This window comes from Molossus molossus, unplaced genomic scaffold (genome assembly GCF_014108415.1).
Source record: "Molossus molossus isolate mMolMol1 unplaced genomic scaffold, mMolMol1.p scaffold_m16_p_12, whole genome shotgun sequence".
Classification (NCBI taxonomy): domain Eukaryota; kingdom Metazoa; phylum Chordata; class Mammalia; order Chiroptera; family Molossidae; genus Molossus; species Molossus molossus.
This window is the reverse complement of record NW_023425347.1, coordinates 43,540,236-43,561,289: the sequence shown is the minus strand read 5'-3', so window position 1 is coordinate 43,561,289 and position 21,054 is coordinate 43,540,236. Positions and strand designations below refer to the sequence as shown.

At 34.4% G+C, this 21,054-nt stretch overlaps 1 protein-coding gene across 1 annotated transcript in view; it reads right to left on the bottom strand.

Moving 5' to 3' along the window:
* The window catches only part of ADGRL4 (adhesion G protein-coupled receptor L4), a 97,797-nt gene that overhangs the window by 26,453 nt on the left and 50,290 nt on the right, over window positions 1-21,054 (bottom strand). The window contains exons 3-9 of the mRNA XM_036256627.1: window positions 18,350-18,502; window positions 11,298-11,447; window positions 10,544-10,614; window positions 9,546-9,725; window positions 9,063-9,246; window positions 7,621-7,737; window positions 3,770-3,975 (exon numbers count right to left, since the gene is read on the bottom strand). Of these exons, the coding sequence (XP_036112520.1) occupies window positions 3,770-3,975; window positions 7,621-7,737; window positions 9,063-9,246; window positions 9,546-9,725; window positions 10,544-10,614; window positions 11,298-11,447; window positions 18,350-18,502 (1,061 nt within the window). The remainder of the gene's footprint in view (window positions 1-3,769; window positions 3,976-7,620; window positions 7,738-9,062; window positions 9,247-9,545; window positions 9,726-10,543; window positions 10,615-11,297; window positions 11,448-18,349; window positions 18,503-21,054) is intronic.

The window sequence follows — 21,054 nt, the reverse complement described above, 5'->3', positions numbered from 1 at the left end:
GAGGAGGCCTTTCCCGGGAGATGGTACCTAAGTGAATACCTCGATGAAGTGAGAGCTGAGCTCTGGAGACTTGGGAGCAGAAGGTCCCAGAGACTGGGATTGGAAAATGGGAACGCTATGAGGTGAGACTGAACAGGGATCTTCCAGAAACATGTAGAAACCAGTGTAGTTAAAGCACAATGAATGAGACAAATAATGAAACTGGTTTGGTGGCTCAGTGGGTCAGAGCATCATCCCATACACCAAAAGTTTATGGGTTCAATTCCCCGACAGAACACATACCTAGGTTGCGGGTTTGAGCCAATTAATATTTCTCTCTCACATTGATGTTTCTTTCTCTCCCCCTTTCTCTCTCTCTAAAAATGAATAAACATACCCTTGGGTGAGCATAAAAAAAAAAAAAAAAAAAAGAAAAAAGTGGTGAAGACAAGAACAGAGAGAGACAGGGGCTGATCACATAGATGAGAAGATGGTTATTCAATAAACAGTAGTTCTGTTCGTCATGTATTTATATTAAGTAATCATAACAATACCTAATGCACTGTAAGTTTTCATAGTAATTTAGTCATAGAATGTTGCAGACCCTAATCTTATATCTTGTGGAAATAAAAACTGCTTATAATCATATAACAGTTTACAGTTTAACTAGGTGTTTTCTCACCTACTTTGTGTACATTTATTCTCAGACCAGCCTTGTGAGGTAAGCATTGTGGTCAGAAGCCAAGAATGTCAAGAGATATATTTACGACTAACCATTAGTAAGTGAAATAACACAAAATAAAACCCCAAACTTCAGACAACTCTTTATTAAGGAAAATATTAGTTGAGTATCATATAAGTGATAGGCTTCTTGCGAGAAGCCAGAAATTCTGTTAAAAAGATAACGCATCTGGTTGTCTGGGAAGTCTAAGACTCAAATAACATTACCAAAATTACAATATTAGAAAATTCCCTAGAACTGATTCAACAGACTCACATATGACTAATGCAGTTCATGAAGAAAGACTCTCACCATGTTCATCTTAGATCAGAACTCTCAAAATAAAAATAAGATCTAAAAACTTTATATAGAGGGGAAAAAAGGCTACTCACACATAAAAGACTGCACATTATGAATTGCATTCAACTATGCCAGGTTAACCTTAAAAGCTAGAAGACAACTGAGCACAGTCTAGAAAAATCTTAAGAAAACATATTTACAAATTTGAACTCTGTATCATGGAATTGATCAATGGGTAAGGATAAGGTACCTCAAAAAGTTGACATTCCATGCTCCTTTTCTCAAGAACCACTGAAGATTATTCTTTAAATGTGGAAATAAACTAAGAAAGACGACACATTGGCTCGGGGGGTGGTTCTCAACCTTCCTAATGCTGCAACCCTTTAATACAGTTCCTCATGTTGTGGTGACTCCCAACCATACAATTATTTTTGTTGCTACTTCATAACTGTAATTTTGCTACTGTTATGTCTTAGGCAACCCCTGTGACAAAGGGGTCATGGCCCATAGGTTGAGAACGGCTGGCTCAGGGAAACATTGAATCTGACACAGGAGACAGGTGAGTTTTCTGTCCAGGATAATGGTGAAAGGCATATCCAGGTCAAAGAGCAAGCCATTCAGTAAAGATCAAGCTTACAGAGGCCTAGGAAGCATGGCTCTAGGACATCAAATTAGCTGACAGGTAATCTGATGTGTTTCAATGTTTTGCAAGGAGACACATAGCACTGTCAGAAAGTTTGGATACACCTTAGCAACGGATAAACAGAAACCTATGCCCGCTAAATTAGAGGAATGTACTAACACTGGGAAAATGGTTCAGCCTCGTGATTTGGTTGTGAATAATACAAACTAAATTGTAATAACAGGCACATTGAAAAGTGGTTTAACCTAAAATTTGATGTAGGCATGGGAGTATGGAGAATTGTGTGCATCACAGGGGAAGATGTGTATAGGAAAACTAAGCCCGTTTTCCATAGATGGAAGTCATCGGCAATACCTATTTTAGAAGCTTAAAATGATGAAGCATAATTTCTTGAGAGGCAAGGAGGGCAGGCTTTCAGAGGACAGCATGGGCAGGAGAGTCTCATAGCTGCTGACAGCATAAATTATGGAGGAGGAATTTGTGGGACTACCTGTTGGTTATTGAGTGACCATGAGCTAGTTATTTAATCTCACAGTCTCAGTTTCCTTATCCATAAAATGGAGATAATAGTACCTCAGAGGAATCTTGTGAGGTTTAATGAATTTTTTAAAAAGTAAATAACTTAGAACAAGAACTGGTCCCATACAATTATTATGAAAGTACTGGTTATTACTATTACTATTATCATCATCATTATTATTAACAACAATGTTATTATGACAGCAATTATTAATATTCTTCTGAGTCAATGGAGCAACATATACTAATCAGTAAAGTTGTGAATAAATTATCAGGGAGTCAGTAAAATGAAGATGTTATATATGAGATAATGTCTATTTTCTCAGAAAAAAATAAGATCCAAGTTTTATTATCAGAGAGAGGGAACCATGAATTAGGTAGGTGTGTTGTCAGAGGAAAGTGATGAAATTTCATAATGATCATTACTTTGAATGGGAAAAAGATTTGACCAGAGTAGCATATTAGAACAATAACATTTGTTCAATAGTTCTAATGAAGACGTTTTGTCTAAGTGTGTGATTTGTTTTGTGCTGTGTCAGAGGTTGAAGCAGGTTGTCCTTGGCATCTTTCCACCTGCCAGATCACTCCACCAACAAAACTGTCGAAGAACCATCAGACTGCGTAAAAGAACAGTGTTTGGTTTCTAGTGTTAAAAAGGTCATTTGCCTTTAGCAACTGAAAATGTCTAAGTTTAGTTTCCATTCTTACAACATTGCACACCTTCTATTTCCCTCGACGTAATGCCTGCCAATGTTTAGGTCTGAGCTATGTTTTTGCACTTTCCTACCTCAGTTTCTCTCTGCATTGATGTTGTTATTTACAGTAACACATTTGTATTGTGGGAAGCATATATGTTCTTTTAGTTCCTTCCCTCTCCCATAAACATGTCAATGTAATTGGTCAACTTCAAGACTCTCCAAATGGAGTATTAGTGGTCCTTTAATCATGTACCTGGGCTGAAATTCTATTGAAAGCCAAGAAAACATGAACTGTAGAAAGACAGCCAACAGTCTATGACTTTGAGTTTCCCCATTCATTTTTAGTATATAAATACTTGGTTATTTGTAATCATGCTTTCTTTTTATTGTATTGTTTCAATTACATATGACTTTTAAAAAAGATTTAGAATGACAGTAAATTGTCTCAGCTAATTTCTTTATGAAATATTACAAACTTCGCCGTGATTTTATTCTAATCAGCACCAAATCTGTACAAATATTATTTTACATGATAATCACTAACCAAATTCTGTCTTCATTACACAAGTAACATTTATCTCTTTGACATGGATACATTTTTGTAACTCATTCCTTAAAGGCACAGTAACTTCCACAATGAATGATGTATTTAAAAATCAAACTAAAGTAGAGCTTAATTTTGGAGAATCAAATAAGTTAAATTCTTTGGTATTTATTAGAGAGTTTAACGAACACTGAAAGTATAAAACTATTTTCTAGAAAATTAGTTGAAACCACTTTACACTTTTAATTTTGAATCTGTATTTTTAAACTCAAGAACTCACATATAATTAAAGGGACACAACAAAGATGTTCATGTCTTTGAATGTTTCACAATCATAACCAATAGTCACCAGAAAAACAACTTACCTTTATGTGACTCAATGTAAATGTTATTTTTTCAAGTTCATACAATGTGGGTGGGTTCGAGCTAATTGAAACTGAAATTACTGGAGAGATGACTCTTTTCTCCTCTGCAGAATCATCATAACTTTGAGGTTCCAGTAAGGAGTTGTCAGAAGATGAAAACAAGGGACCAATACTCTTATAATATAAAAATGTAACTGCAACATTGCCTACAAATCAAATGAGTGTATTTGGTGAGATTCTGATAAAACAAAAATGTTTTAAGCTGTTAAAATAAACATAATTGACAGATAAAATTTTACTCTAAGGGAGTCATACAAATATCAAGATACTGAAATGTGAGTCATAATAAGGTTGAGCCTGCATCACCAAAACATTTCAAGACATATTCTCTCAGCCCTGTGTCTCTGAAACTGATCACAGGCTATAACATCTCCTTTGCACAAATTATATTTTAGAGAAAAATAGTCCTAGGTAAATTTACATCTTTGTTCTGACTAAGAACCAAGGGGTAAAGTATATTGACTTGAAAGATAAATTTTTGAGTTATTACTTTGTTGGGCAAATATATATGTTGGAAAGTTATTGGGAGAAAATTATCAAAGGCTTACAGTATTAAGAAAGTTTGGAATTGAATGAGTTGTAAGATTCCTAACTGAAATGTTTTCTACTTAATATTGATGACATATAGCTATGCAGTCTCAGGGTAGGAAACTTACTGTTTTTCTATGTAGCCCTTTATCCACACCCCCTGATGCTCTCCAAATGCAGGACAGCAGCACATAACCCAATACGAGAAATGTAACCAGATCAATACAGACTATCATGTGACTATTTTTCCACTAGCCTGGACACCCCACCTCTATTAATGGATCTCAAATTGCCCTGGTATTTGTAGCAGCTCATTATCACGAATATGAAATGTATGAACAACTCAACCTAGATCTAGTATATTTTAAACTTCTTGTTTCATTTAGATCATGTTCCTCTTCTATTAGTTTTACAGAATTATGAAACTAAATACAGGACTTTACAGTCAGACTTTACTCTTGAAATCAGAAATTCTGCTTTTAGTCATTGCTCCTACCTGTGTGGTAGAGGTTAAGCAGCTAACTGCTTTGAACTTGACCTTTGTCACTCTTAAAGTGATGGTAGTAATACTCTAGTTATTTACTAACATAAGGTAGAGAGAAAAGGAAGTAATACATGTGAAAGCCTTCTGTAAAGTTTAAGATACTATATTATTATGGCTATTGTTAAACTTATCAACTAGAGATATTATATGCTTGTGTTAGATACTTGGACAATGTAGGAAGGATTCTATCTCATTCATTTGCTCTCTCAAGTTTGTGACACTGGCAAATAATTTGAAAAGCATAAATTAGTCAAAATTTTAAATACAAATATTGATAACATCATAAAAACAAAGGATGTCACACAAAACTGGAATTCCCCCACATCACAGTATCTCACTAATAAATAATACTGTTTGGATATGGTTATGTGAGCCAAAAGTTACCAAAGTATATTGCTTTCCATATTTTTTTTATCTTAACCTAAAAATGTACCACGAGAGACACTGCTAAGAGCCTTGCTGAAAGTCAGATACATCACATAGAGTATGTTCTTGAACTGTCAGCCTAGAAAACGTATATAAAAAAATATAATAATGTCAGTAAAACATGATTGGGCTAGTAAAATTATTATAACTCAAAGAGATGAAAACCAGTCCAGAATTTTCTATGGAAGACTAGGGTTAGAAGTGGGACCTGAAAAAACGTTCAGGCGAACTTGGCCTAGTTCCGTGGATGGGCCAGTTCATGCAACAAGGACTACTCAGAGGTTAGGAGACAGCCAAAAATCCAATGAAGCACCAGAAAAATAAAATGAATTTTTATAATCTATTAATCACTCCTACTCTTTCTAAGGGAAAATACTTACTATCAATTTTTGACTTTGGGTAAAAGGAGATTGTGCACAGAGAGTGCTTCAGAATCCATTTTTAACCTTTCTGAGGATTGTTTCAGTATCTGTCCATTTTCATCATTTTGAAACCCTCTGCATCCCCACGATTTTTCACTGATTCCAGGCATGATCTAGATTTTAACTCTTAAGATATCTATACGTTCTTTCAGTAAACTAAGGGTTCATTCACTAATGATAGGGACTAAAATTCAGTCTATAAAAAATGTGAAATATCACCTGTGTCTCATTTTTTTTTTTTTACTAATGATACTATGCAGCTTTTATTTAATACATGTTTTTATTAATGGATTTTTCAATAATTGAATAATCACTTGTCCACATCATTGAATGGGGTTGATCAGTTTGTTAGGCTTGCCCTTATTTTTAAAAATCCAACCCTGAGGTAAAGAAAATTTCTCCTTCCGCTTTCTTGAGAGCTGATATTAATACTGCCCCTTTCAAACATCAAAGTTTACATGCATGATCATTAAATGCAACAAAACTACCATACACTCAGGCAGAATCTCTTTGAGATACTGATTCTATGACAATTTCATTGCCTGTCACTATGAGTATTTTTAATGTTTTTATTTTTAACTTCTAAACACTACTCAGATCTTTGAAAATATGGCAGTTTAACACATTCTTTGGATTTGCTCCTAAATATTATGTGTTTTTGGTTAATTAGAATATGACGTAATAGGGTAAGAGTCATGGTTTGATGGCAGGAAGGCTTAGTTATTTTTGCTTTGTTTTATGGCCATCTGTTTCTTACTTTTGAAGAAAAAAATAAAAAGGAAAAATAGGATACTATGGATGGATTTTTTAAAAGTCCGCATTAGTACTGTGAATTTTTTTTTAAGACATTGTTCTGATAATGAATGCTCAGGATGTTTTTCAGTCATAAAGACAACATATCTTTTTATTAAAGGATGACTCTAAAGGAGACCATATGTGTGTTACTGTATATATTTTTCATTTGTATTTATCATCACCGTTATTTCTTGAGAAAATATTCAAATTTATGTTTTTCCTATGTAATATATTTTGGACTGTATGGGGAGAACTACCACAGTTATTCTACTATCGGCAGAGATTTTTTTTTAAGTGCATTGCTCTAAGAGAGCCCATAAATGGTTAAATTAAAATAGCAGCCTCTCACTTGCTTGTGGCTAGGGGACAAGAAAGCTGGCCAGGGCTGTGTTCTCTGTTAACTGTCTCCCTTCCTGTGCTGCTGCTGTGCTGGCCGGCGATATGCCTGGAGACAAATCTGTAAATTCTTTGTTTCTTAGTTCCATAATCTAAAAATGAGGAAATCAGGTTGGATAATCATTAAGTTGCCTGCTTGTCTAGCATTCTGTGATTCCATTTCTTAAGAAATCCTGCCTTTAGTTTAGTTGAAGACTAAAACATGTTAAGTGGAAAAAGGTCCAAACATAAACAATAGCTTTCTATCTTTTTGAACATTATTTGCCTTCCTTACACATTCACAAATTGAGTCTCACTAACAGGAATATGAAGTATTACTGAAGAAGAAATATTAAAAACTCTATGAAATAATACCATCTATTGACTGCTGCAAACCAAGTAGTAAAACCACATATATTTTGTATATTGTCATTAGAATCTCAATAACATCTGATTGTTACACAGGTTAGAGGTAAGACAAGAAAAATGTAGATATTGTCAGCTAAAATTCTCCCCAGGTATATATATCCAAATGAAAATCTCAAGTACAAATATGGAAATTCTGTATATAAACATCAAATCATTTTCTATAGGAAACCACACATATTATATGCTACAATAATATACATGATACAATCAAATACATGATAAGTATTTATTGCAAATCATTGACATTATATATAAGATTGTCAAATTCCTACCATCTGAAACATCTGTAGCTTTTTCCTTTGGAAATATCTTTATATTATCTCCGTCCACATTCATATGGGGATGAATATGTTTCATGTGATGTGAATCAAAAAAGAAAGCTTTGAGAGCTGAAACAAAATCATGAAAATCATAAATTCCCTAAAATTAGTTTGATCAATATTTGTTTAGTTAGAGACAATTTCATCTGTCATTATTTTAGTTTAACTTCTTATTTATGGCAGGCAGAATGGACTTGTTCTGAACATATTGGGACATTATAATCTATATTATAAAATCTGATTCATTTAATTTTTTATTTTATTGTAACACTCATGATATATATCTATATCTATCTATCTATCTATCTATCTATCTATCTATCTATATCTTTATAAAGTAAAATAAAATATAAAACATGTATGAACACAAAGAGGCTATATATCATCATTACCAAAGCAAAGAGTAAGAACTATATTGTCTTAGACTCTTAGACTCTTTGGGGGTCAAACGACCTTTTCACAGGGGTCGCCTAAGACATAACAGTAGCAAAATTACAGTTACGAAGTAGCAACAAAAATAATTGTATGGTTGGGGGTCACCACAACATAAGGAACTGTATTAAAGGGTTGCGGCATTAGGAAGGTTGAGAACCACTGTCTTAGAGGATGGTATTGTAATATATTAGATATATAGAAATTGAATTAAATTCCTGTAGGATAATTTCCTTACTTGGTGTGTTTCACCTTTTTCATATAAAGCATAGAAATGTATGCTCCCATGTATTAGTCATAACGCTTGCTACTTTAATTTTGAGTAAGTAGTGAGCCCTGATGAAATCATGACTTTTGTTGGGTACATATCATTGTATAGTAGGATCTCACCCAGAAAATATAATAGAGATGTATGCAATGGTTATTTCAGAAAATGTACTTTGTTTCTTATGAACAACTTGATTAGCATCTTTGATTTGACCAAAGGTCCCTAATATTTTAAATATAAGACTGTACAAAGCAGGAAACATTCTAATCTGCTATGTTGATTGCTTATATTACCAAAAGACAAATAATTTCTAAAAAGAAATTTAAATATACTACATCCAGAGAATCTGAGAATCTGTCTGTCACTAGCACTGGTCAAGGTAGATCCTAACAAGTCACGGAATGACTAACTCAGAATGGCAAGGGTAGTAAGTAGCGTGCTCTGAGCATTTAAATGCTCAACAGTTCAGGAACAGGAAAAGGTGGGGACTGTAGGAATGAGGCAATGCTCATGTATTCACCCCTTTTCACTCATCTTTTATTCATAGCACTCTTGTAATATGCATTGCCATTTACGTCTACATTGATAAAACAACTGCCTATTTGATCAACATAATTTTAAATACTCTCCTCCTCTTTTGAGAATGACTTGTTTGGAAAATACTATTGCTTTGAAATTGAGCTTGGTTCCTTACCTACATCACTTGAATTAGCATCAAACTGAGTTGTCTTCTGGAAGTTCTGAGCAATCCTTAAGGTAGCTTGTTCGGCGGCATGCATCAGCTTTGTAAGATGAGTTCTTCGGTGAGTTGCAGGTAACTTGTCCCAGACTATAAATGTATCTTTTCGAACAAAATTATTCACAGTTTTCACAAATTCCTGTTGGGAAAAAAAGTGTATCTTTTTAAAATGTTGGAATCTTTCATTAATCACAGATGTAAGGAATTTTTTTTTATTTAGAGAGAGAGAAGAATGGAGAGAGAGAAACATCCATGAGAGGGAGAAGCATCAACATCGATTGGCTGCCTTCTGCAGCCCACAACTCGGATATGTGCCCTGACCGGGAATCAAACCAGGGACCTCTTGGTGCATGGGTCGATGATGCTCAACCACTTAAGCCACACCAACTGGGCATATCTGAAGCTCAATAATATTGAGTTAAAGTTCAACATACTTACAGCAAGAGTTGAATTAGAAAGGGTGTCCTTGTCAGAGTTAGTGCTATTCATGTAACCCAGTAATGGTGATGATTCTGCTAAGATTTCTACATATGTAGTTATATCCATCGGTGAAAGATCTTTCACAGAATTCCTATAGATTTCTTGTAGTAAAGCCATGGGCTGGTCTCTGTGTCTAATCTGAACAAAAGTAAGACCAGAATAATGAAACCAGTTTAGAGTACTACTGGATCTTTTCAAGAATAAAGGTTGCATATTAAATTTATTCTGAACTTAGTTTTCTTGTTCTGTACATTAAATTGTCAGACTAAACCCAAACGATAACAAGCAGCACCAAAAACCAAAATTACTTATGAAAACTTAGCAAATAACTTAAAACAGAGAAATTACTTCAAAAAAGGAACAGCATGTTTGAATTGGTAATTTTTTTAAATCAGCTTTTTAAAGTTATAATAATTATAACTTAATTTTAATTAGATCTGCATCAACCACAGAATATTCTTTACAATGTGATAAAATGGAAATTGCTTTAGCTGATTGTTAGTCATGTTGAGATTCACACTTTCAATCCCATGATAATAATTTTATAAATGTCCTACTTTTTATTTACTTTTTGAAATATTTACAATAGTGAACAAAAATCTGGATTCATTCATCTGTGACTCCTCAGAGTGGGAGAATGAGCCTGAGATCGAAGTGTGTTTTTGCTATTTTATTCATAAACTTTCTTTACATATTGAAAATAATTTTCCAGTATACTGAATAGTGAAATGTAGCATAAGTTAAATATGTGAAAATCTTCCTCAAAACTTTGGGGATTTTCAAATTAAGCCTATCTTCAACTCAGATATAATCCTTAGATCTCTACAAGTCAATCGTTTCAACTTTTCATGAAAATAAACTGCTTGTTACACTTTTTAAAATGTGACATTAAAAACATTTTAACTAAAGTTAAAATACCAAAATAAAATAAGTGTTAATTCAACTACTCTACTTACTTTTGTTAAAATTTTATTAACATTCGCAGCAATACAGGCCTTATGTAAGTGGCAGTCTGCTTTCACATTTTCTGTAGAAGACAACAGATTCTATAGTAAGTTTTAAAAATATTTGTTCCTAAGATGATTATATTGATTCCAATGATTTTACTTACTTATTTAAACATTACAAACACATTATTACCACACAAGTTTCATTTTCAATTTTTAGTCATTAAAATTCAATTCCTTTTTTTATTTTTCATTATTCATTATCTTTAAAATTTTATTCATAATAAAATTTATTCATTTTACTCATAAAAACACACTATTTTATGGAAAAGGGAAGATTGTAGTTACCCTAAGGAATATGATATATGTAAACTCCATTCAACATGTGATCTACATCTTCTATTTAGAAAATTATATTTTTCCTTTTCTTTTTGCATTTATCATCAGGTAGAGCAGGAGGAGAGAGAGAGAAACATCGATGTGAGAGAGACACATCGAGTGGTCGCCACCCACACGACCCCGACTAGGGCCGGGGACAAACTGCAACCGAAATACATGCCCTTAGCGGGAACCGAACCCGGGATTCTCTGGTCCGTGGACCGACACTCTAACCCTTGAGCCAAACTGGCCAGGGCATATTTTTCCTTTTCTAATTTCATTTTATAAGCTATTATAGAATATTGGCACATTTCTTGGAAGGTGTAGAGCTTTGACGCTTCACAACTGTGTAACAGATATTTCGTAAAGTTCTTTGATAACCTACCTTGGCAGTAAGTGCCATCATTAGGTGTGAACTGTGCTTTTCCTGTGGATGTCTGATAACCTTCCTTGCAGGAGCAGTTATACCCACCATCCACATTTTCACACACTGCGTGCTCACCACAGGCGACTGATTCACTGCACTCGTCTACATCTGGAAATATTTGAAAAATTAACTCTTTAATTTAGTAGTCATACAGATGTTATATTGCTGATCATGCTGTTATGTACAGTTAGTGATTTCATAACTAATTTATTAGCATGCAAGGAAAATCCCATCATTTGGAAAAATGAAACAGCTAACTTAGCTTCATATATTTGTTTAACCTTGATCGGGCCAATCTATTTTGACAATGTCTTGAAAATATTATTCATGGGCCAAACTCTTGAACTGTTTTCTGAACAGCTTGATTCATCAACAAAGTCATTAATTTTTGTCATTGACTATGTAACATTTAGTCCTAACTTAATAAAAACCCAATTTTTAAAATACTTTGTATTCTAGTATTAAACTTAATTAATTATAACAACTTAGTTTAGATAAATTTGGAGGATAAAAAATAACTCACTTTCCTTCCAAAGCTTCATTTTTGCATGCAAGTTAACCTAAAAATTAAGATGTAGCAGATGTGTGATTCAATTCCCTCAAATTTTACTACAATTTTTTACTTTTGTTTAGGTTATACTATATTATAATTCTTACTGCACACCCAGCATACAGTAACAAATTGTACAGAATTAAGTCTTAGATTTCTCAGTAGTCATATATCAAAGCCACAATAAAAGTGGTAGGTTTTAAGCTCACATAACTGACATTCTGAATTTAAAATTTTACATACTACAGGGAAATATGTCTTAAAGTAATAGATGCAGTATAAATACCCTGCCAGTAGGCAGAGTTCCAACAGAGAATGATTCTAAGGAACTGAAGTCCCGGTCGTTACCTTAAACTACTGCAAAGAGTTCTGTGTTCCCAACCTACCTCTGGCAACTTAGAGTTGCTCTGTTAGAGTAATGAATAAATCTGTACTTTTAAGTGTACAATTTTATCTTTACAAAACTGATAGAGTGGCACAATACTGTTTGTCATAAAAAAAGAAAGCAAATTTCAATTAAAATGTCATCTAGTTAGTTATCTTAAATGTAGCTGATAAAAAATTTTCACTTTAAAAATTCAATAAAGGTACAAGAAAACATTAAAACCCACACCATACAAAACTAAAACTGACAATAAATGGTTTGCCAGATTCTTGACAGAATTTCCATTAGCTAGAGAAGTGATGGTGTTAGATTTAAGAAGACAATTAACAAGCCTGAAAAAAGGTAGAAAATCCTTTGTTTTTCTGTCAACTCTGTACTCATGATCTGTACTACCCAGAAATCTGAGTACATTGATTTTAAAGAAACAGGACTGCTGCTCCAGCATCCTCACCCCTGTTCTCTTCTTTCTTTCTTTTTTAAAAATATTTTCTATTTATTTTTTTTTTAGAGAGAGAGGAAGGGAGATATAGAAACATCAATGTGAGAGAGAAACATCGATTGGCTGCCTCCTGCACACCTCCTACTGGGGGTTGACCAGGAATTGAATAGGGACCTACCTCTCAGTCCACTGAGCTACACTGGCTGGGCCCTGTCCTCTTATTTTTATATGCGTTTTCAGAAACTGTAATTCTTCCTCCACCCACCCCCAAAAATAGTGGTAAAAAGGCAAAATAAAATAGGAGATGAGTAATAGTAGGTTGATTCTTGCACTATGGAGAACCATCAGGGAAAACATGCCAGGTTGAGCTGAAGAAACGAACCCAGATAGAAATGCAGGCTATGGCTATTGTTTTTCACAAAGTTAATGAAGTGAGAAAAAAGTATGAGAAAGCAAAAGACTACTCTTTCTTTGAACAGTGCTGAAGAAATAACATTAGCTGTAACCAAATGGGGAAAACACCCCAAAGAAAGTGTGAACACATCCACGAAACATCATGAACAGAACAATTTCTTTCATCAATAAGACAGGTATGTTTTTGAATACCCATGTTTCATACTTTTAGATGCCTTCTATGGCTTAACAGAAACCATGATGTTGATTCTTTCCATTTCAAAGCTATTTAAAGGTGCAACGTTTCTTGGGAACTTCATTTCACACAATCTCTGAGCAGCATACAAATCTTGGCTCTGCAGACTCAATTTCCATCTTCCCTTTTGCACTTTGGACACAAGTGTACACAATCTTGGTGCTCATAACTGACCGTTTCTGCTCTCCCCTGTGCACCCTCCTCACCCAGTGATGCTTATGTTGGGGTCTCTGCTCCTGCTCAAGTCCTCCAACCACCACTCACTCAGCAAGCTGGTATCCCAGAATGTCAGCCTTGGACCAAGGAGGGTACTTCAACCTCTGAATTCACCAGTTCACAAGATGGTAATCTGTAAACATCACGAGGTAGTCTCCTGGGAGACTAGTATTCAAGATCAGAATGATAAAAATTTTTGTATTCTGACTTCAACTGTTATAAAAGAATATTACATATCTGACTAAAGTAATGCTTTTCAAACCTTCATCATTCCATCAAAGTAATGTTTTCCAAACTGTTTATACTTGTTTATGTTTTTACCATTACTTTTTTACAAAATGTGGATGTGAGGTTTGCTGAGTTTAATATCCTTCTCACTCAGTAGTAGCGTTTCTTGAGTTTAACCTAGTGACGGTGTGTGTGACTCCCACACCTGACCATGTGCCAAGGGAGTCAGAGAGCTTCCACTCTCCTCCGCGAATCGTCCTGTGCCCCTTTGCGACCTAGTAACATAGGAAGAACCATAAAGTATTGAAAATACCCCAAGCCCAAATGGGATGAAACTGGATTTGCCAAAATTAGTGTGACTGCCATTTTGCATCAAGATCCACACTAATTTCTCTTGCAATTTCTTACAGAGCTTCATTGGCTTGCTAGCTAATGAAACTACTATGGATTCTCCCTAGCTTTATGTTATTCATTAATTTTGGGACCTTGGATAATACTCTAAAAATACTTCTAATTCCAAAGAGTCCTTTTTCATAACAGATGAGGAAATGTATGCGAGGTGTTTGGAGTAGTGCGCAAGATGTCGTAGGTACCCGATATTGTAATTAGAAATCAGGTCCAGTGATGCTATTCCTATTTTGTCTTTTGTTTTCTTTCTTAATAGCAGGAGTCTTGTGAAGATGTAGGTTTGGCGTAAACAGATTGATAATGAGTGTCTCATTAGGTTGCTATGTGTTGGAACTTCCCAAAGCTGTAAAAGAGAGAAAAAAACTCCCCTTTTTAATGAAAGCAAAATTGCTACTATGTAATTATTTCAGTAGGGGACTAGAATTGACATCCCATATTTAAGAACTGATCTTTTCCCACTACCAACCCCTCTCCCAGTTTAATAATGCTACCTTGATTTCCCTAAATGTAGGCATATCATAATAATCATTTGCTTGTTTTGCACATCAAAAAATTCATTTGTTACTTGTTCAATAATAAGGTAACACGTGTTTTGTTATGTCTACAATAAGCCAACCCAGCAGAATATTATCATAATTTTCTTCCAAAACATGATCATATGATTGTTTTGATTCTTATAATTTTCATCAATAGCTGAATTTTCTAAAGTTGTTTACCTCATAGACTTCAAAGAAAAGACAAAATGTTCAATTACTAGAAGTAATTTGCAGAGACAAAATTGGAAGTTAGTATTATTCAAAGCCAGAAAAATATCGGACACTATATGAGTACCCAAGGAAATAAGACATAAAAAACTACAAGCAGTCAACACAGCTTTTAGGCACAACAGTGAACGGTGGCGTTCTTGGGCGTCGGAAGAGTCTCCTCACTATTGAGGCCAGTGTCCCCATTTGTCAAATGTGAGTCTGGAACGGGTTCTCTGGGAAGCTGGGCAAATGAAGTTTTATTTTATTGTGATTCCAAGGTGAAGAATATCCTGCATGACGCTAAATCTTATTCAAAGCTTTCTGCAACAAAATTACCTTGTCTGTGTGAAATAGCATTTAAATATACACTAAAAGTAAATAATTTTGCTTGGGTCATTTCTTGCCCTGAATTGGAGTTTTTCACTCTCTTTTTATAGAGGTTCTTAATGACTATAATTATCAGACATGTCAAATTTAACTATCAGCTAAACTTTCAAATTAGAGGCAATACAGTACAACATAAAATACTAATGTAAAAGGGAGTAGAATTATGGCTCTCTGTTCAAATTCCCTGAGAATTATCATAGTGCACAACAAAAATGACTACAAGACTGGGAAGAAAAAAAAAAAAAGAAAGAAATAGCTGCCCTGCTTCTCAAAAAAACTTAATCCATAAGGACAACAAAATTGGTGAGAAATAACAATTTTTCCAGAGAATAACTTTTTCACTGAATAACCCATCAAGCAAAACAAGAAGAAACTAAAGGCCTCGGTATTGGATTTTAATATAGTTACTGTGTTTATTGATTACTTAAAACAGTAAAAAGGGAATTAGCAAGAAATTAGGGCCATTCCACAGTATCTCAATAATAAATGAACATTGGGAGAAAGAGTTCTAAATTACAAAAGTATTACACCCTCATAAAATTTTGGCATTAACTCATCTTTGTATGTGTGTTTTCTTCATATCTGTGATTCCACGTTTTTCTAATATAAGAATTCTGTATTTGTAAGGAACACAGAGAAATATAGCCCTGTGTGAATTGAGGCACATTAAAAGTAAATATGATCAGATGAAAATACAACATGTCTCCTAGAGACTAGAAGGAATGAAGAACACAGTTAAAACTATATAAATTCTAGTGATTAAGATGTCACAGGTTAGATTTTTTTTCACTTACTGAAACATTTCTACTAAAGCTTAAAGCTACATAATTAGAACTTAACTACCAAATATAAAATGTTCACATTAAATAACATTCTAAGATGACTAGCAACAAGAGTGTAATAGGCTAAAAAGGAACAAAGAGCGAGGTACTATGTTTTCTGGGCAGTATTCCATGTTTATCCTATTTCCTTAATAATTAGAAATCTACATCACAATAAAAAATTGCTGCAAACACTAAACATAAACTTATCATTCAACAAAATAGTATTACTTTCTCCTATTTTAAATTGTTTATACCACCGCAAAACTTGATCCATGGCATCTGTGTGATTCACATCAATGTGTAAGATTTTTATGTCCCACCCACTTCAGTCTCCTGTGGAAATAACAGTGGTTTTTATATGCAAACCTGGGACCTAATTTTCCCTTTATCCTAAATGAATAAAATGAGGAGAATAAAACCTTCCCTGTTTATATAGCAGAGTAAATGTTATGAACCACAAGTACATGAGACATGATCATTTCCTTGATAAAGACATTTCACTGATAAATTTTCTTTGAACATTATCTCCTAGCTCATCGTATTGTTAATAATAATGCTGCCAGACTTCCACTTAGCTTACTGATGAGAATCTCACTAGGGACCTAATCAAAAGCTTAGTGTAATACAGACTAACTTGGATCGCTCTGTTTTACCTAACTATGTAAAGTAGAACCAGCACATGATTCCTGTCCATGTTGCATAGAAAATCCTGCGTTCTAGTCCCATATCTATCCCTGGCTATGTGATTTAACTCTTAGGGCCTCGGTTCATCTATTAATCTTGTAGATAACTATCAATCATAATTAATTATACGAGTTGTTGGTAAACTGAACATTTTTTTAGAAACCAGGAGTAAAGCCCTGGCTGATTGCTCAGAGCATTGGCCCACTGACAGAGAGTCCTGGGTTTGGTTCCCGCTAGGGCACATACCTGGATTATAGTTTGTCCCTGGCCCCGGTTAGGGTCATGTGGGTGGCAACCACTCGATGTGTCTCTCTCACATAGATATTTCTCTCTCTTCTTCCCTCTCTCTCTCCTGCTCTATCTAAAAATAAATGCAAAAATGTCCTCAGGTGAAGATAAAAAAACAAACAAAAAAAACAGGAGTAAGATGATTCATAATTTATTTTCAAAGTCAAAATCTTTCGCTTCAGAGAATTTGCCTTTGAAAATTGTTCATCTTTTGCCCTGGCTGGTTTTGCTCAGCGGTTAGAGCGTTGGCCTGTGTTCCAGAGAGACCCAGGTTCGGTTCCCGCTAAGGGCATCTATATCCCGGTTGCAGTTTGTCTCCGGCCCTGGTTGGGTTGTGCAGGTGGCAGCCACTCGATGTGTCCCTTTTACGTCGATGTTTCTCTCTCTCTTTCTCCCTCTCTCTCTCTCCCTCCCTCCCACTCTATCTGAACAAAAAATGGAAAAATGTCCTCGGGTGAGGATAAAATAAAAAAAAAGAAAAAAAAAGAATAAAAAAGAAAATTGTTCATCTTTTGAAGTTTCTAAACAATCTTTTTCCTCAGACTATAATCCAAACTCTATAGAATCTGAAAATCAAATGCATAACCAAATTACAATAGGACATTTTTAAAAACCTTGTAGATACTCTCTTCAGACTCAGTGTAAGTTCACTTAGGGATTACCTCCCAGAGGACATTTTAGTAAAACTGAAACAATTTTCTAAACAGGGCTATAGTGTTAAGGAAACCTTCACACAGATCCGAAGTGTTTCTAACTTTCGAAGGAGGCAGGAGAGCATTAGGACAAGTCTTTCCTAAGCAACGCCTATCTGAACACAGTCTAAGAAAACACAGAGTCCATTTCAACAGGCATATTTATAAAAGCACCAATATCTTGTCATGCAAATCATCATTTTCTTGAGTTAGTGCTTCAAAGTGCAAATATTTATGCTGTTGTTTGTCACTATGGTTCATGAATTATTGTTTTGCAAATTATTTGATTTTCCTCAAAAGAAAGAAATCTTTTTCTTATATCCTTGGATAAATATTCCATAGTAACTGATTAGACAACATTGGAGAAAATAAAGAAATTAGTGAAGTTTCTGAAAGTATTTAAAAACTAGGACATAATTAAGGACTGGCAGAATTTGTTTTAAACATTATTTGATCTATGGAGGTAATAAACATTAAGAGATAGGTACAAATTTAAGTGAGATGGGTGACTTACCTATGCAGATGGTTCCATCGTTAGTGATAAATCTGTCTTGGTTACTGCTGGATCTAAACCCAGGTGCACACATACAATAGTAACTTCCCTCTGTGTTAGTACAGTTAGCATTTTCACCACAGGACTGGGTTAAATTTCCACATTCGTTATCATCTGTGCGAATATAAATTTACAACATTATTTTTCTATAATTGAGATGAATTCCTAGCATTTTTCATCAGTAGTTGAGAATTTTAACTGTTACACAGTTTAAGGCAATACAACATTTTGTTTTGATTTTTCCCCAAAGAAAAGTTAATACTAAAAAATAAACCTTCCACATTTGTTTTATTTCTGTTTATAATATAAAAACTTCTTTTTAGTCACAAAACAAAATAGAATTTCTTACTTCAAAAGCAGTGAATATAGCTGTTGAATCTATATTAAAATGTATTTTATATTTTATAAGTAATTTAATTATAATACTGTCAATTTGTGAATATATAATGCTCACTATAATTAGTCAAAAGCATTCCATAAGTTAAAAGTGAAAAGGGATTACAAATTGACATGCGTTAATCATGTACATTTATTTTATCACTTGTTCCGTACAAGAATTTTTAATCACTAGCTCTGCATCCCTTCATTTATTCATTAATGCATTAATTATTACGATATGCATTGTACTGTCCTACTATTGTATTATGGACTGTAGTCCTTATTCCTAGATTTTTTTTTGAATTAATGTTTTTCTTTAAAAAATTTTTTTATTAAATTCATTGGGGTGTTGGCTAGCAAAATTATATAGATTTTAATTGTACAATTTCATTTATTTTTATTTTTTCTATTGAGTTTTTAGAGTGGAAGGGAGAGAGGGAAGGAGAAAGAGGGAAACATTGATGTAAGAGAGATATAGATTGGTTGCCTCCCCCCAACCCTGACTGGGGCTGAGGATCAAAACTGCAACCCAGGTCCAGGTACAAGCCCTTGCCCAGAATCGAGCCTACAACCCTTCGGTCCATGGACTGATGCTCCAACTACTGAGCCAAACCGGCCAGAGCTTAACTGTACAATTTTATAATGTATCATCTGCATATTGTATTGAGCGTTTACCACCCCAAATCAAATCTCCTTCTGTCACTGTATATTTGACTCCCTTTATCCTTTACTACCTCTCCCCCCACCTTTTCACTCTGATAACCACCAAAGTATTGATTGTATCTATGAGTTTGTGTTTGTATTTTCATTTGTTGCTTTCAGTTTTACATCCCACATATGAGTGAAATCACCATAGTGGTCAAGACATGGAAACAACCAAAGTGTCTTTCCATGGATAATTGGATAAAGATATGGTACATAAATACAATGGAATACTAATCAGCCAGAAATGATGAAATACTGCCATTTGTGACAACTTATAATACAATTTGTCAGAAAATACATAATTTCATAAACTCTTTGTAAAATCAGAAAGCAGATTTATATTATCTGTCAAATAAATGAAATAGAAAAGAAGTACTTCTCAGAAGTGATCATGATGGACCAGAGGAGAAAGATTTTCAGGTGACATAAAATCTTGTTGTACGTTTGTTTGTTAAACATAATCAAAATATATGTTTAGCTCCTAATCTCATGTCTGTGAATGTCACTTTATTTGAAAATAAGAGCATTGCAGAAGTAATCAAGTTAAGACAAGGTTCTAGTGGATTAGCTGGGCCCTAATCCAATGACTGGTGTCCTTAGAGTACTATGTGGGAAATTTGGACATGGAGACATGGAGGAGAAGGCTCCACACAGACAGAGGCAGAGTTTGAAGTGATGCATGTGTAGCTGGCAACCAGCAGAAGCTAGGAAGAGACAAGAAGGATTCTTCCCTGGACCCATCAGAGGAAGCATGGCTCTTCAATCACTTTGATTTCAGACTTTCAGCCTCCAGACTGTGAGAAAACACATTTTTGTTGCTTTGAGACACCACATTTGTGCTCATTTGCTAAGGCAGCCCTGGAGAATGCACAGATCCTAATGGCCAGTCTAGCACAGCTCAGTATTGGTTAGAGAGAGAGAAGGCAGGTCACTGAAGAAAGACAACATGTTGGGCAAAGGTGCAAGCAGAGGGTGACTGAGTCATGTCTGAAAGCAGAGGGAACCTGAATTGAGGCGCAGAGAGAGAAATGATGGAGGATAGGTGTAAAAATGAGCCAAGCTTAAAAAATGTCTTGAGTTTTTATTTTCCATTTTAATCAAACCAAGTTTAATTTTTTTAAAGGATGAATTGTATAACACTTAGTTCACACTCAGGCTATTGCACACATAGTGATAACTAAAAGTTAGAAATTTTTTAAAACATTGTATAAATATTAGTTCACTTAATCCTTATATAAGCTCTTGAAGGGATAAGGAAAATAAGACAGAGAAGAAAAGTAATTTGCCAACATCACACAGTCATTTTGTTGCAGGACTGGGTGTTTTGATTCCAAAGCCTGTTCTCTTAACTGTTTCATCCTGCTGTTTTTCTAAGTATCATTTCAAAAGCCAAAATATATCATAAAATGCATTTAATGAATTATAGATCTATTTTGAGAGAAAGATATTGAGATAGTGATTTCAGAATGAAAATGAAAACTTTATTTGCATTCTATTTTTAACTTACATTTTACTTCCACTTACTCATTTTCAAACACTATGGATATAGTATAGAAGTTACCATCTGACAGACAACTGAACGT